At 40.7% G+C, this 17568-nt stretch overlaps 1 protein-coding gene across 1 annotated transcript in view; it reads right to left on the reverse strand.

The window, feature by feature from the left end:
- The window catches only part of AGBL4 (ATP/GTP binding protein-like 4), a gene marked incomplete at its 3' end in the record, with an annotated part of 877516 nt that overhangs the window by 63016 nt on the left and 796932 nt on the right, over positions 1 to 17568 (reverse strand). The window contains exon 8 of the mRNA XM_009318724.1: positions 10077 to 10188. Within this exon, the coding sequence (XP_009316999.1) occupies positions 10077 to 10188 (112 nt within the window). The remainder of the gene's footprint in view (positions 1 to 10076; positions 10189 to 17568) is intronic.

Genomic DNA, 17568 nt, shown 5'->3' on the forward strand with positions numbered 1-17568 from the left:
TATCGCTCAGGAGCTCGTTCTTCTCAATGCTCATCAGTTCAAATGCAACCATTGACTGAAGCAAACTTGTCAGTGACCTTGACTCTGACCCGGTTTATAGAAGAACTTGGGGGAGGAGCAGAAGCAAAGGAGGAATTTTTCATCAGTGGGTAAAAAAAAAAAAAATCTCAAACCCTGTGTCTCACTGAAAAACAGAGAAAGGGAGGAGAAACATGAAACCACAATTACTGAGGAGGAGCTTAAACAATCTCCCAGACTCAGGGAAACTCTCAATGCAGCACTGAACATGTCAGCCACTCCCTGATTAATGCTACCTAAAATAAAAAAAGAAGCCTCTCTCCCCAATGCAGATACTAAAAGAGGAATTTGATAACATCACAGCTGTAAGAATCACAGAAAGTAGAATCAGAAAAAAGATGCAAGAGAGCGAGAAAAGAATCCATATCGAGCCACACTTGTACACTCAGACCAAAAAAAAAAGTGTGTATTATATAAAGGGAATATTTTCCTCCATTGACAAGGGGTAAATTCTTTGTAGAGATGGCTCTGATTCACCAGCAGGGTGCTGGCAGATGCCCCTAGAAAAATAGAGAACATGGCTGTACATCTTCAAAAAACTATTTTAGGAGTCACTATTTCCTCAGAGGGATATTTGAGTTGTGTTCAGCCCCCTAGGCATGTCCCAGGAAAATACAACCATGTTTTGATGGTAGAGAGGATACTAAAGCTTTGATGGATAATATTTTGATCCAAGGTAAAAGAGAGGAGTTTGACTACAGGCCCTAAAGAGCTGTGGAAAGAGACAGAGCTGCTGAGCTAAAACTAAGAAAGCAACAACGCAAGTTCCATGTAATAGCAATAGAACACCTGGAAGAAAAGGTAAGGTGTACAGTAGATCACTGCAAAGTGGAGGTCATAACTAACATGTCTGCCCCAAACAAAAAACAGCAATACAAAGGTTTCTTAGAATGGCGAACTACAGAAAAAAACCAAATGTGTGCCTGATTTAGATGTTTAGAGCAGCAACCTGCAAATGCTACTGCAGATACCCCAAGTCACAGGATGCAAATATTAATACATTTGAGAAACTGAAAGAGTTAACTAAAGGGGTACTTATCTAGATATATTATAGTGAACCACACACTAATTTGTCTACAGTGCTTGAAGCAGGTGTTTGAGTGTAATGGAGAACAGCAGCTTAGGTACTAACAAAAGCTGACCATCATTGTGTTGAAACAGAGGAGATTTTGGCTTTAGTCTCTGGGATTAGAATGTTTCACTCTTCTTTGGGAGATGAATTTTAGCTGAAACTGTTCCTATTCTAGATACAAACATTACTAAATGGGGATAGCAACAAAACCCAACCAACCAACCAACCAAAGAAACCACAACCTGTGGCAGAGGTTACCACTACAGTGATACGATTAGCACATTGAGTACAGAGAGAAATTGGTAGCTGTAGACACATTCCCTGGAGAGTCTAGAGTATTTGACAGAAGTATAGTGGAGCATCATTCAGAGCTAGATTATGAACATGTCAGTGTGATCAAAACAAAACAAAACCAACCAAAAAGCCTGTCTAGTTTAGATGAAACACGGCTTGTAATTCCCAGAGCCTTTGCAAAAAATAAAGCTATTAGCAGAGGGTGGCCTGAGCAGCACTCCCCTTCCATGACTATCACTTTAAGAAGGAGATCAGTTCCAGGTGGGACTTCATCTAACGGTGTCAATGATTCCTACCAATGATGCTATCACAGAAGTTACATATTCACTTTTATATATACATTTATACATACGAAGATATACGTGTAGGCTGTTTACATGTTGAAAACAAATCAAAGAGAAGGGGCAAAGATCGTAGATTAATTGGAGATGTGAAGGGAATCTGTAGAGGTTACTGAGTCTATTCGACTGTCTCAAAAGGGAATTAACTCTATCTAAACCTTTCCCAATAAATACCTGTCATAAAACCCTCCAGTGGTAAAAATCCAGCATCTCCTGTAAATAATCTATTGTAGTGCCAAACTAGCTCTGCGGCTAGCAAGTTTCTCATAATATTGTGTGTGTTTAAAGGACCACGGGAAGTAAGACGCTAAGATCAGAAGCTGCTTTACGTAGCAGAAATAGAGAACATTAGTAGATCAAAAAAGAATGTTTACTCCAGAACAAAGTGGAAGTAGATTTGTTAAAATTGAGTGAAAGAAACTGCGGAATTCTTCTCAACTGTTATTCCCACTCTCACGAGATTGCTTATCAGAAAATACCACAGCCAACAAACTGATCATGCACATCACATTTATTTCTGTCAGCAGATACCCAATGTATTCATATTTAACAATGGGAAGAGTTTAATGGGAATGCTTTTAAACAGTCTGTATGAAATATAATGTTAGCTAGAGCATTACTAACTCTTACTATGCTAGCCCAACAGTGGGAAATAAAGTCAAAATCCTAAGCACCTACTAGCAAAAGCTACAGAATCAGACACTGATCTGTACATCACATTGTTAAATTATGCCCTAGCAACAGTGAAACAAAGGTTGCCCTTACTACCATTTTGTTCAACAGAGAACTGAAATAAGAACAATATTTGCAATACTAAAAAGTTACACTTCAGTCAATAGGGACTTGCAAGATAGAAGTGGTACAGGGCATTTCTACAATGTCAACAAACTGGCACAAACACAAACATTACCACAGGAAGCAGTCACAGGGTTATCATAGTTGAACGCATACTGCATAAGAAGAGGTAATATCTCTTCTAATTTCAGGAGGGGAGAAATAAGAGGCAGCATGTTGGCCATTTTGCCTGAGAAGAACTCATAACATGCACTATATTAGGTTGAGAATTATTGGCAAAAAATGTTGCCTGATGATAGCTGTTTTGATGTCTGAGTGAAAACCATCAGGTACAAATGACAACCCGGGATATCTGAGGGACTATCTGAACATCACTTCCTAGTAGGTTGTTAAGATTCAATATTGTGTTAACAATGATTATTCATTACTATTGTGTTGTTTAGCTGGGGAAGGAAGTCTAAGAGCTCTGCTAATAGCACAATGCAGCCAGGTAGCGTGTTATGCTACAGATCTCATTACCCTATATTAATCTGTGATGACTCCATATACCAGATGATGCAGACCTCAGCTGATTTGTTTGGCTCTGAGTGATTTCTGAGCAATACCAAACCCCAAACCGCAGCCTTTCCAAACATTTATTAACATCCAAACTGGCTTCAGCTGGAACAAGAACCAGCTTATAATTTTCCAGTGAAACATATTCCACTTTGCTGTTCCAATTTATTAGAGGAGCAGGGGAGATGATGAGGGAAAAGAAGAATTTTTGAACAGAAAACAATTGCTTCCAGTCATTCAAATGTTGAATTAGATAATACTACTTGTGGGGTTATAGTATAAGAAGCCTAAGTGTACAATTTTGATGTGAAACTCTTGCAAAATCTGTTATTATACTTTATTTGTCAACTATCTGGTATCACATTGATGATAATACTAATAACATCATTTCACAAGACGAGTGGAAGTAGAGTCTCTAAGATTGACACAATTTGCAGGACTGACAAAAATAAAATTTATGTCATGCTCCAGCAAAGTACATGCATCTTGGAGACCAGCTGCATTTTTCTTAATGGGGAGTTGTCTGGTGAAGAATGTAGCACTGCCAAAGGCAGAGAGGATGGGAGCTCACTAAAGCAATGCTGCTATTAGGGATAGTTGCAAGCTGTAAAATATCAGTTACAGGTTTCTAAGTCTTCATTGTGTGACCTAGTTTTCCATGGAACAAGAATGCTTCCCTCAAAATATGGCACTGCCTTTATAACCAGGGACACTAGAAAAAAAAAAAATCCTGATTTTCATCACTACAAAAGTTCAGGATAATGAAGAAAGTTGCAGGACGGATGTGCAGCACATGGAGCACTCCCACATCGCCACACTTTGAACATGGCTCCTGCACAGTCAAAACTACTGTCCTTGATAGTACGCTTTAGGTGCTGCTACTGAAGACCTAGAAAAGAAGTAGGCTGAACAACAGCATTGACTTTCACCAGTCTAAACAGTGTCTGAAGACAACACCAGTCAGTCAGAGCAGCATGCAGAAGGGCAGCAACTAAGGGCCTATGTCAAACATTAACATCTGAATTGCATCTTTGAAAGAGATGGGGAGTGGTCTAGAGTGGTAAGAACATGTGTAATCTCCTGACAGGGATGAACAGAGATCAGTACCAGAATGGGAAAAACAGGTGAAAAGAAAGTCTGTGAGCACAGGGGAGGGTTGAGCCTGTACTCTTTGGCAATGATGATGAGAAAATCTAGAGAAACCACTTTGCTAAGTAATACAATCAACTCTAATGAGTTACAGATTGTCAGAGAGAGAATGTGTTTCCCTTCAACTGGCTATGCTAATCTGCTTCACACACCACTCAACATTCAACCTCACCTGCTTTCTAGTATCTGGGTTTATCAGCAGAGAAAGCAACAGACTGGAACTCAGAGGTCAGCTCAGGCCTTTTCCCCAGGCCAAGGTATCTCTACTGTCTTCCTGAAGTAGTGAAGGTGCATGATGTACTGAGGGGAGCCAACCCTAATGAAGGATATCCATCTGCCTCTAAAGAAGGGTCTAGAGATAGATGATAACAGAACCAGAACAGTGTATGTTCAGTATGTTTGGAAGGAAGTAGATATATTCTCTTTATGCAGAGGAATGTAGTCATCTGCTGAAGAATCCAGATTTACGTTGACTTATCAGACAAACGTTAATTCATCTGTAGTTTTGTTTTAGCTTCAGTGTTCATTGTGCAGCCCTGTCCTGTATTTACTGTGCGCTATTCAGGTCCTGCTCCTGCTCTACCTGAATGTAGTTAATTCATCTTACTGCTTGCACACCCAAGCCTACCTGGATTGAAAACAAGGCCTCCTCAGAGACAGGAAGATTGGAAACGTATGCTTTTGTTCAAGTCTAAGCCTGCATGTGGGATCTTAAAAAAACCTTCTCAAAAACATAAAAGGTGTCATTCAGCCTTAAATATCCCCCCGCCCATGCCTGCAGTATTACGTTTACTCATCCTTTCTTATTATTAATTCTGTTGTCAGCAGATACACACAAAGCCCACAGGCGAAGTGTCTCTTTCCTTCCCTCACACCAGTCCACAGCAATAGCAGATTGCCATACTCTATCAGTTAATTCATCAGCTTTTGTGGCAGATGTCATCTGTGTGGTGGATCTAAAGGTTTCAGCCCAGCAGATGACTCAGATTTCAGCACGCTGGGGCTTCATTTCAGCTGTATGCTTTGAATCAATGAAAACTTTCACCCAGAATAGTATTAAAAGTATGTAAAGGCTGCAACATCAGGCACTCCAAAGTCAGGAGTGGAAACAGAAAAGTTGCCTATGCAGAAATAATTTAAGACTTTGATATATGTGTGCATGACAAAGGAGATGATAATTAATGAGCACACCCCAAGTGGGTGGTTTTTTGTTGTTTTTCATCAGGTCTCCAGCTCACTCAGGGCACAAGGTGAACAGTGTCTAACATAGTAATCATTTGCATGTAGGACTCCAGCTTCAGTGACAACAGGAGGCGGAAAACAGGCAGAAGAGAAGAAAGATGGATGCAAGAAGACAAAGTACAGTGTTGCAATGAGAGTGCCTGGGAGCACTGCATCCCATCTCTGCATTTTCATTTGGGGGGGGCAAATCACTTGAAACAGATTCTTCCCAAGCAGTCCGTTGCTGCCTATTCCTTGTCTTCTAGGTCCTAAGAACTCCAAATGACAGAAATAGTCTATTCCAATCTTCCTTGGGGAAGGAAGGAGTAGAAACGAGACAGTGAACTTATCAAGCCTTGGTGAATGACATGAAAGAAATCTGATCCCAAGCATCTTAAATTATCTATCTCAAATGAGTAGGTACTTCTGATCATAACTGTCTTTGCCTCTGTTTCCTATCCATACAAGGATAATGTATTTGTCTCTCACAGGGGTCCCCCAAAAATAATTAACGCTTCTGAAATGCTCCCAGGGTATAGCAACGAGCAAAACAAAAAAGCCCACGAGGAGATTAACAATTCCATCCTCAGAGCAGGACCTGAATAGCGCACAGTAAATACAGGACAGGGCTGCACAATGAACACTAAAGCTAAAACAAAACGCTGAATAGCTGCTTATTATGTGAAAGTTTTCCATTTGGAGAACTCAGTGAGGCAGGGGTCTAGCTGAGAGAATAACACGAGCCCCTATGATTAAAGACCATATCACAATGCACATACTCAAGGGGACTGAGCTGACACTGAACACGCTACCTAAGTTCATTCATTAAATCCGTTTTAAAGAGTGCATTTGCTTGTCAGGAAAAGTGCTGGATGGCCAGACGAAACCTGTCCAACAATCGAGCAGTTCTACTGCTCTCTCTGTCTCTGAGGCTTCATGTTATCCCAGAGATAACGACTGTTTGATCTCCACAGACCATCCATATCCTGAGCTTGCCAGTGCTGAGCACTTGATCCCCAGTCCAAAACATTTAAGCACCTGCTTAACTGTAAGCACACAAGGAACACTGCTGAACTCAGTCAGATTGTTCAGGTGTTTAAATCTAGCTGCGCATATATGCTTTACTAGATTCCTTACCTAGACATTTGTTCTCCAAACAGCTCTCTGCATGAAGTGTGTTATCATGCCCAAGCAGAACTTCCTGGCCCCACAGTTCAGCTGTTGGAACAGCTCATATGAACATCCTTTGATGTACTTCAGAAAAAAGTCAGCTGAGTTGGTTTAAACAATACGTTCATGCTCTGAGGTAATTCCGCTAACCTGCTCCAGCATGGACAGGGAACCATCTACATGAATCATCTGGTGGAGAGGTGTGAAGGCAGTGATGTCTGGCATATGGGCAGGGAAAGGTACTTAAGAACAGAAATATCTTCAGCCAACAACACATGATCTAGAAGAGCAAGTCTGTCACTTGAGTCTCATCTGCAAGACTGACACCACTAGAAACAGCCGAGAATATCCCCTCACTTCACATAGGCCAACACAATGACGGTGACATACCATCAGGGGTTGATTGTTTCAAAATCAGTGACATGGAGATCAAAAGCTGCCTATCATTCTCCCATTTCTTGACTCATCCACTCACTCCTAAAGATGATATGGTCATTATGAAATTTGAAACACTTTAAAAATAAAATAAGTGCACTTTGTAAAACCCAGAAGAACAGAGAACCACAGGTGCTTTGGTTTATATTTACACAGTAGCTACAGTAAACACTTAGTCTTGAACCACTCAGTGCTGGAATCACTGTAGCTATGGCATTGTGTGCGCCTCATACCCACTTCACTTATTTCTATGTCAGTGATCCTCCCCACCGCAGAATGAAATTTTTTCAAAGGAAACAGCTTATCTTCCATACTGCAGCAGCAGAAGAAAAATCCTCCTATACAGCAATATTTAATATGTGGTTTTATGCTCTTATGGCAGCTAATTTTCCTTAAATGATTTAAGGGAATGAATACATCTAAAAGGCCTGCACTGAGCCATTCTGCAAGAGCAACATGAAGCTGAACTTCCTCTGTTTTAAACAATCCAATCTCTTGTGGGCAGCTCCTCATGGCAGATCTTGTCTAGAATGGGAGGGATGAAGGTTATTTTTTTATTACATTATTTTGCAGGGAACCTTACTTTGCATTTTATTTCATTTCCTATTCCCCAGTGTGGGGAGACTTCAGGTGAGAAGAGGGTGACAGAACAGACATGTTCAAATGCATAATCCCTGATCTGTCGCAGTTTGACAACAGCCCCTCTGCAACTGGTTCACCTACGCATGCAGCCAACCATCTATCATGTGTTCCTCATCTAAAAGTTACACTCTGCACCTGGTCAGTACTAAAAGCCTGAAGTGATTCAAAGCAGGTTTTTATTTTGGCACTCTGTCAGGAGGGGAGGGGTGGGGTTTTTATCTCAAGTACTTAATAAAACCAGTCATTGCTAAAGCAGGATGGCACACGTACATCCCATGCCCTCTCTCTGAGGCAGCTGGCATGGTTTCCCCTTTTGTTCCAGATATGGTCTTTTCATACAAATATTACTTGGATCAGAGGGACTAAGAATCTGGTATGGCCTGAAAAAAACAATAATCCTTTATACCGCATTGTATTGCTGAGGGTCTGTAAAACTGTCAGAAAGGCTGGTATTGACTAGGGGATGATAAAACCAGACAAGAAGGTTTTTTGGTGAGCAGCTAATTCACTGAGAAATGAAACTCTGAAGAGCCACCTGAACTTTGCTGGTAGTTTAATCCAAAAAAAGATTCCTAAATAGTATTTTTAAAAAAAATTAAATAACCCTGAAAATGAAATGTTGCATTTGTGTTTGAAAGGCTCCTTTTTCTTTCTCTTGGAAGGAAATGGACTGGAACTGGTTCATCTCACGTTGATCAGTGGGGAGGGGTGGGAAACAGAGACATGGAGGAAAAAAAAGATTTCCATTTCAGACCAAGTCTGACCAAATATTTCTTTTGATTTTTCATTTTAGCCACCACAGCAAATAAATTCTTTCTTCACACATAGGGCACCTGGAAACTACCAGCTTTTCAAAGCTTCCCAGAAATGGGACAAAGCTGAAAAGAATTTTTTTCCCCCTAAGAATAGCTTTATTTTACTGACAGTGACTTTTAATAGTGCCAGAATTTGTTCCTTTACGAGCTAGAAGCATTCCCCTACACCCAACTTTCTTGTAATGTTTAAGGACCTCTTTATCCTTGAAAAAACAAAACTTTCTTCTTAAACAAAGCAGCCTGCACTCTCTCTCCATCATCTAGAAGGACAACTGTCTTGCTATTTGGGGTAGGAAACAGAGGAAAGACCAGGCTGGCTGTAAAGCTCCTTTCTTTACTTTCCATCATCATCACTCTAATACAGCAGGGCTTAGGAGTCTTGGTTACAGGCACAATGCTAGGTGCTGCACAAACAGAACAGAAAGACAAATTCTGTGCCAACAATTAATAGTCTAAGAAAATATTTTCCATGCAATTGGATTCCACTCCATATGTAAGGACCTTATCCATTAACCTATCTTCCTTGTACCTAAAACCCCTTCTGTACCAGTATTACTACTAGCTGGAAGATAAAAAGTCCAATTAAGATGCACTGGGAGAACCAGGAGTTAAATTAAAGGAGCTCTTATCCTACACATGATGTAGCCAGGGATAAGAAACCTCTTTCTTTATTAGCAAGGCAAACCAGGTCCTTTTTCACACTAACAGAAAGAAAAAAAAAAAAAAATTTGGCAAAACTTCAGGGAATTAAAGATCCAAATGCCCTCTCCATAATAGGAAGTAAAAAGAAAGGACGAATACTAGGAATTCCATACAGAAAATATAATCATCTATAAAATCTCCTCTTATTTTTTGGTAGTGATTTTTTCCTACCCATCTCCATCTTTGTTCAGCAGTTTTTCTTAGGTGCCATGTTCAATAATCCTTTTGCGCTTTGATGTCAAACATTCAATAGCTGTCTGCCTCCCTCCCACTCCTCTTCTCCATATTCTCTGCAATCCATCTCCTCTGATTAGCTAAGATTTCACCTTCAAGAACACCTCTGCTTCTCCGAGTGAGCATGAGTGTGTGCGTGTGTGTTTATATAATATTTGCAAATATTATCCCCCTCCTGCTCTGCACGCTACGTAGCAACCCCTGCAGGAGCTCTGGATTAAACATCAATGCCATTCAGTAATGCAATTTGGGGGGCCTGCTGTTTTGAATCCAGCTCAGGACATCATGAGAGCAGCTCAATTGAATTTAGACCCTGCTTTCAGAATTATTCCATATTTAATCTGAGCTGAACTTCATTTCACTTGCTCTCTCCACTCTGATGCTTCCTATGACAAAAGACACAAATGTTCCCTGATCTCATGCAGTGGGGTGGTGTTTGATTACTGCTCTCTTATTTTGGTTTGCCACTGGATTAAGCCACATCGGAGTTACTGGCATCTTGCATAACCCTGCAGAGGGAGAGAGTCAGTACCTTAGCAAGTGGCTGTTCTGGCATCACCTTTCCCCACTCACCGGATTGTTGTACATCTCAATGATGAGCTGTTTCACTCCGTGCAGTGTAGGATGAGCCCAAGGAGATGGATTTGCCCAGTGCCGGTTTAAATCAAACCCCATCAGGGAGCACCTGCACACACAAAAATACAACATACACAAAGGACATATATGAGCTGCAGCCTCGTCTGGCTTCAGCTGCAGAATTAGGGCTATATTCTGCAGCTTATGTATTTAAACAAGTTATTCTCATGGAAAAAACAAAAGCAAATGCTCCCCCAAGGACGAGGAAAGCCTGCAGCAATGACCACTTTTAGAAATAATGTGAACAGCAGAGTATCGACTGACACATCTTTGGTCATTCAGCCTTCTTCCCCTCCACAATACATATGCTCACTCTATCCTTTGCCTTTTGCCAGCTTGCCACGCTGGCGCTGGAAGAGCCTGCTTGGCCTTCAAGGTTCCCTTCTCTTCAATGCTCTAGCTGGGGGTCTATAGCTATGAGGATGATTCATAAACTGCATCACCAGGCATTTACTTGCCCTCAGTCAGGCCTTGACTCAGCAAAGCTGTTAAGAGCATTGAAATCAATGGCTATTAAGTATGTGCTTAAGGGATTTAAAGCATGAATGTAACTGTTCCACTAACCCAGGGCCTCAGTCTCTTCCCCTCCTGCAATTGCCTACACAAAAGTTACCCAGCAAAGACACTAAGTTAAAATGCTTATTGGCCATCAAATCTTGTGGGTATTGAAGCATGTATGCCACCTTGGCTTCTCCTTCCTGCCCTGACTCATACCCCTCTCAGTACATTGTCTTGAGTTTGATTCTGCTGCTCCCAGTCCCACAGAGTAATATCCCATTCTTTGTGAAGTCATATTGAAACTCAATGGGCTGTTGGCAGAGTGAACACAGAAGAAATTAAAAAGCTGGAAGTGGCACAAATAGGAGGGGGAAATCATGTGTCTTGCTTACTGCAGAGATCACCTAGACAATCTGTGGCCACTGATACAAGCAGGGAGAGAAGTCCCTTCTGTTGTCTCAAGCTGAGCTTGGGACCAATGGATCTTGGGTAGATCTTGCTCAGGAATTCTATGAAAGATCACACAAATAATAAAAGCCCAGGCAGAGATGCAACTTCCTCTATATTTAAAACAAAAAAAAAAAACAACCTCACTGCTAAGCGTTAAAGCTTCTTGAGAAGAGAAGAGCTTTCATTGATCCCTCGTCTATTATGAGAATGTCTGTTCAGCCTTAATCTTTTCAACACACCTATGCAAACAATAGAGATGTGCTCCAATAGTGCTATCCTTTGACAAAAATTCTAAGAATCTGATGACCAAAAAACATAAGTTTAATTGGCAAAAAGAAAGGAAAATGCCTCACTTCTCTAACAGCTGAAACAAATGATTGCACGTACCAAACCCAAATAAAAACTAAGACAGAGAGGTGAAATGCTAAGAAAAGTGAGGGGATGAAACCAGAAGATTAAATTCATTTCCAAAAATTATGAATTAATATTTTCCTATGAGCCAAAAAATACAAAGTTAACAGGACATTCTTCTGTAAAAATTCTTACGTGAAGCTAAGCAGGCAGGAGCTGCCTTGCTCCTTGGCCTTAAACAACCCAACCATCAGGCTGTCTGGGAGTTCAAACACCCACATGCCAGCTCTGCACCTCCATCACTGCTGACTTGGTGTACAGATGAGCCGGATGGCTCGCTGTGGTGGAGAAAGCTACTTCCTTGTCTTGGTGGTCACTTGTCTGCTTGTCTAGAGAACAGATGGATTTCTTCTCTGGACACTCCAACAGCTACAATTCCACAGACAACTCTGAAAGTTGTCTCCATCCCACTATAAAGCAAACCACATCATATAAGATTATTCTCTCTCTCTTTTTTTTTTTTTGTCTTCACGTAAACTCTCTCCACTCAGTTCTACTAAATCCTATCTTCTTTTGAACTCACAGACATTAATATAAAATCAGAAGTACTTCCAGAGACATAGGTGGAATTACACTGGGATAAAAGTGGTATAAGAGCAGAATCACAGGAATGAGTTTTTCATTTAACAGACACAGAAACGGTGGTGATCATCATTACTTTTACTGTATTTTGGCACAGTTCCCAAGAAAACAGCATGCTCACTCTACAGGATAACTTTCTTAGGAGATCAGAACTGGAAATTGTATCCCCTTGTATGGTTAATGTGTCCCATTTACATTTTGGTTTAAGAATATTTAAAACTAATAACACTACAGAAAACAAGCATATTTTGATTCCATTATGTTCATCTCCAAAGCACATTGAAGTGGCCAAGCTACAGAGCACCAAAAGCAAATTTTAAATTCAAACATGTATTGTCAATATTAAATTTGGGGTTTGGGACTTTTTAGATAAGTTTATATAAGTCATCCCTATAGGGAACAGAAGTAAGCAATATCTAATTTCTGTAAGATACTAAGGCATTGTGATTTGCAATATTTGAATTTGCCATGAATGTCTGGTTAGTGATGAATCTCATAGTTCATTTCAAGCAACAAGAACAGTTGAAAATAGTTGTCTTTACTTGAGAAGACTTTATAAACAGAAGGAATCAATGCTTGACAAACAAGTTAGTCATTTGGGAAGCTCCTCTGAGCTCTATTTAATAGGAACCCAAATTAATTTCCAAATATCATTTAGCTAGTCTTTGATGTGGTATATCACATCTTTATCAATGTAACAACAATTAATTAAATTTCTGATGTAGGCATTGCTATTTCTTTCCAGTCTGGGAACAGTGTAAAATTTTCTTTCCCCCCCCCGCCCCGTTTTTAAGTCTTTTTTCTTTCCTTTTTGCCTAAAGACAAATTTGTATCTACCACATTCTCTCTTTATTCATCTGTTGCAAACTTGTGGTCTCTCTAAGGAAACATCAAGTTGTGTTCCTTGGTACTACAGATTTGATTATTGACTCTATTACATGTAGAACTGTCTCCCAAAGCTCACGTATATCAGGACATGACCAAAACATACGGTAAGAGTCTCCCACATGCCTATTACAGATCCTGCATTCATTATATTCTCTTGCTCCCAGATGATGCAATCTCCCTTGTGACTAATACCTCCAGTGCAAGAACTTGAACAGGATAACTTAAAAATTGCATCTTGCACTGCTTTTTAATTCCCCCTACCATCTTAAACCAGCCCATTTCTAGTACATGCTCGCTACTTCCATTGCTTAACTGTTTACCTGCTGCTTCAAGCACTGGGTAGGCAAAGTAGAAATGTAGGTATTCTCTGGAAACAGCAGCTCTACAATAGAAAACAACTGTGTTCCAATATAATACAGGATCTTTTAATATTTAAGACCAGCTTTCTTACTCAGACTGCAAGTGTTGTCATTGGCTTCAGTATGGTTCCTCATGTGACTGTAAGTGTTCCCCAAATTTAGAAAGGGCCTCCAAATCTGTCTTATAGAGATTAAGTTTATTTTGTGCAGTAAATAAACTAATGTGTTCAGTACAAAATTAACAAGGGGAAAAAAGCCTAAATTATATCAAAGGACTGTTTAAGGATGATCTTTGAAAGGGGATATGGAAAAGACCAAAACAGGACACATTACATACTCCAAGAGGTGCAAGGGAAGACAAAAGCAGCTTCAAAATTAGTGAGGGCTGGAGCAGGTGAACGTTTCCAGATTAAGGGCACTGGAGAATACCCCATTCCATGAGGTTTAATGGCCATGCCCACGAATGATCTTATAAATGTGGCAGGTAATATTGACATGGAGCCAGATAAGAGTGACGTGTTGGCACAGACTCTCATAGGTTAGAAAAAAGTATTATCAGAAGTAGATGAGCTTTCTACAGCAAGAAAAGTAGCAAGCTGCTACTGTTACCTGATTGTGGTCTTCATTCATATTGTGAAATCCTGGATTGTGTGTCAAATAGTCATTGCCGCCACAAAAAATGACATGTATGTAATTTAAAATATTGAAGCCACTAACAATTGTTTGAATTTTGGGTTATGCTTCTTAGGGTTTGCTAGATATACAGACCACATACTATGTTTCTGCTTTGTGATTGAATGTACATTTAAATCAGGTTCTGTGATTATACTTGTTGAATTATAATTGGCATTTCACAAATGTTCTCCAGCCTTTTTCTAAAATTTCTGTTTTCTATAAGTAGATAAATTTATTACAGTGTTTATAAATTTACATAAACAGAGTGCAAATTCAGTCAAAGCAAATGAGTTTCAAAACTGAAATGGAAACTGAAACATTTTGCAGTATTCATCCCTCCCTACTTGGGAGACAGCCAGATCTCAAGAGGTTACCAGCTCAACTCAGTAAAACCAAAGACGTACAGACCAGCATTCAGCTTGCTGGGCAATTATCTGGACAGAACCTCCCTGCCTCTCGGGGCTTAACTCATCACTGGTTTTAAGGATTTCTTATGCAGCTGCTTTAATGAAAACATCCTTGTCCCTTTCTAGAACTGAGGAAGGTTTAGTACCAAGGCCTATGCTGGGTTTATTTTTAGGGCTGCTTCCTATTCTTTCAAGTTGTGCCTCTTCTTTCTGGAATCTCCAAGTTATAGAAACCTCCAGGAACTCTGTCTTCCTTTCACTTCAGTTCTCCCTCTCCTGTTCGTTTTTCCTACTATGTGAGTCTAAGTCTCTGACTAACAGACCCATTTCCACAAGGTGAGATACGGAGAATAATGGAGGAAAGGAGTTAAAGAAATCCTTTTTCATGGCATATGATTTATTACAAAGAGAACTCTACACTCTTCCCTTCAGCTTTGTAAGGTTGCGTTGGTTCATTGGATCAGTACCAGGTGAATCTCCAGATAATACTGCACACAAAGCCAGGGAGTTCAAATCCACAAATGGCACTACCAACAGGGTTAGGATTTGAAATTGAAAAGGTTGTGGGAGGAGGGGGTGCACTCACTTTTTTTTTCCTCAGGCTTATTGCAATAAGAGTGGAGACAGAGGGTAATTGGTCTCTATTGTTGCACTTCTTCGAAGCAAGAGTTATAGCAAGAAACTGCTGTGAGACTGCAGCCTGCAATATCATGCAGGAAGAGTAGGTGTGCAGTATGAGAGAGTGAATACAAGGGGAACACATGGAAGACTTGCTTCTTTTAATAAATATATCATTTTAAACCTGTTATATTCACGACATTTTACAAATCAACTCTACACCTGCCGTCGAAGGCAGAGTCTTCATTAGTGTCCATTTCACCGTTTGGGTGCTTGGGGTTTGCGATTTATGCATTTGCCTATTATTCATTAAAAAGGATTCATTCAAGCCCACATGTTATAAGGCAATTAGGTGGCAAGACATCCTAACACTCCAGCTACAAAGAATCCCCCCTCCCAACTCACTCTCCCCCTCCCCAGCTTTCTGCATTTTTAATTTAGAGCTCTGGAAACCTTCACAAAGGCTATTTAACATAACCACTGCAGTGTGCTCCAGGCAGAACACAAGTGGCCATACAGAGCAGAACAGCATTAGCTCCCAGAGACCACATGGTGGAGTAGATGTTTACAGAATGAGCACTGCATGGTGTACTGACATAATTTTAAATAGTACATGACGGTTAAAGATATGTTTCTCCATTTTCTGTGTAAACAATGTTAAATAAGAATAAACACAAAAGGATATTTTCTCCTTCTGATGAATACATGCATTTCTCAGAGCTGGTAATAGGCGTTACAGACACACGCACTAAGGAGAACACGTATCCCCACCTGACACGGGCACACTCCCTTCTCTGATCTTCAGGATATATCTCAATTCCAGTATTTAACTCTCCCTACACACCTCTGGTCCTCAGTAAAGCCAGAAAGATTGCTGGGCATGAAGAGAATGCTGGAAATAAAAACCCATCCCGCAGTTAGGAGAATCATGCCCTGTGAGTGTGCCTGGGATGTAAGATGGTAAGAGCCTATCACTAGCGTAGCTCATCCCTGTGGCTAGCATAGGACTCATCCCCCCCCTGCACGTTTTCCTGCATGGTGCCTAGTCCAATTTTCAGTTTTTCAAGGGACAGGGTTTCCAGCACATCCCCTGGGAGGCAAGTCACAGGTCAGCAAAGTTCTCCCATAGGAAGCGCATGTCTGGCCCCATGTGTGGATCTCTCTGAGCGAACGCTCTGCAGGAACAGGTCTCACTTGTCCAGCCCCTGGAAGGTGTTCTCGGGACTCCCACTCCCAGCTGCATGCTGAGTCACACTGGCACATCAATCTTGCGCACCCAGATGCTTTAAGCAAGTTACTGAGAACACCTACAGTTCTTCCATTTTAAAGCCTGATTCATTGTTTGGCCTTTTCAAAACCAAACATATCATTGACTTAATGAGAGGAACAGAGCAGACAGTGGGTTTTTTCCAACTTTTGGATCCCAAAAAATTTCCGCTGTAGGCATTGACCCTTCAGAAATTTCACATACATAGACCATAATGCAGTATTATATGAACTTTCCTTTCCGCTGTAGTCCAAAAGCCACCTGCAATTCATTGATCACAAGCTGTAAACCACTGAGAAAGAGAATTTTAACTTCACATGTGCTTAGTTTACTGCACTCCCACCTCTGTGAGTGCTGTCAACATGTCAAGCTCCTCTAGGCCCTCCTGCCCAGGCTGCCTGACACTTCCACACAACGCCCTAATCCTGTCACCTTACAAACCTTTCCCTTCAGACAGGCAGACCTTCTTCTAACTATTTGTATTTCTTTGTCATGCTACGTTCTTGGAGGTGGAGGTTGGGTGGAGATAAGGTAAACTCGTCACAGTGGTTCACAGAAAACAGCTAATATACATGTAAGCATTTCTGGAGACACGGCTCATCTTGAATTATACTTCTGTTTCCACTTCTGCCCCTCCTCAGACTATGCCACTAATCTGATACACAACACACCCCACAATTATTAGTGAATACTCCAGCTGCTGTAGAATGACATTCCCCCACATTACAACATATATTTCATATACTTCTTGGCAGATGAAGCTGGCGGTCTTGCTTAACTTACCTTCAGGCAAGAGGAAAGGAGTGTCATATTCCCTGTAGACCGTCATTATATGAACACCCCCAAAAGATGGTTCGGCTCTTACTATCAGACCTATTACACACAGAAAGCTGCAGTCAAAGGAGCCAACCTTAATGTCACAAAGTTGAGCTCTTTGAAGTTTGGATATGCCACAGCTGCACAGATACATACAACCTTCATTCAGCCCTGTGTCTGTCATTATTATGACACAGCCTTTAACTACAGGAGCACAGGCTGTTTTTCCACAGGGCTCTTGCTTTATTCTGAGCACAGGATCAACACTGTTCATTAATGAGCGGATTATTCAATATTTTGGCTTTTCCTTATTGTTCAGTATGCAGCCCTAGGCTCCTGCTTACTGCATGCTACTCAAAGCCTGCTCTGAGGACAGAGCTATTCAGTTCTTCATGGCTTTTCTAAAGTGCTTAGCACTGCAGGAGACAACTGCTTTATAAACACTGATGGACTAATTT

Source organism: Pygoscelis adeliae, unplaced genomic scaffold (genome assembly GCF_000699105.1).
Source record: "Pygoscelis adeliae isolate BGI_AS28 unplaced genomic scaffold, ASM69910v1 Scaffold82, whole genome shotgun sequence".
NCBI classification, from domain to species: domain Eukaryota; kingdom Metazoa; phylum Chordata; class Aves; order Sphenisciformes; family Spheniscidae; genus Pygoscelis; species Pygoscelis adeliae.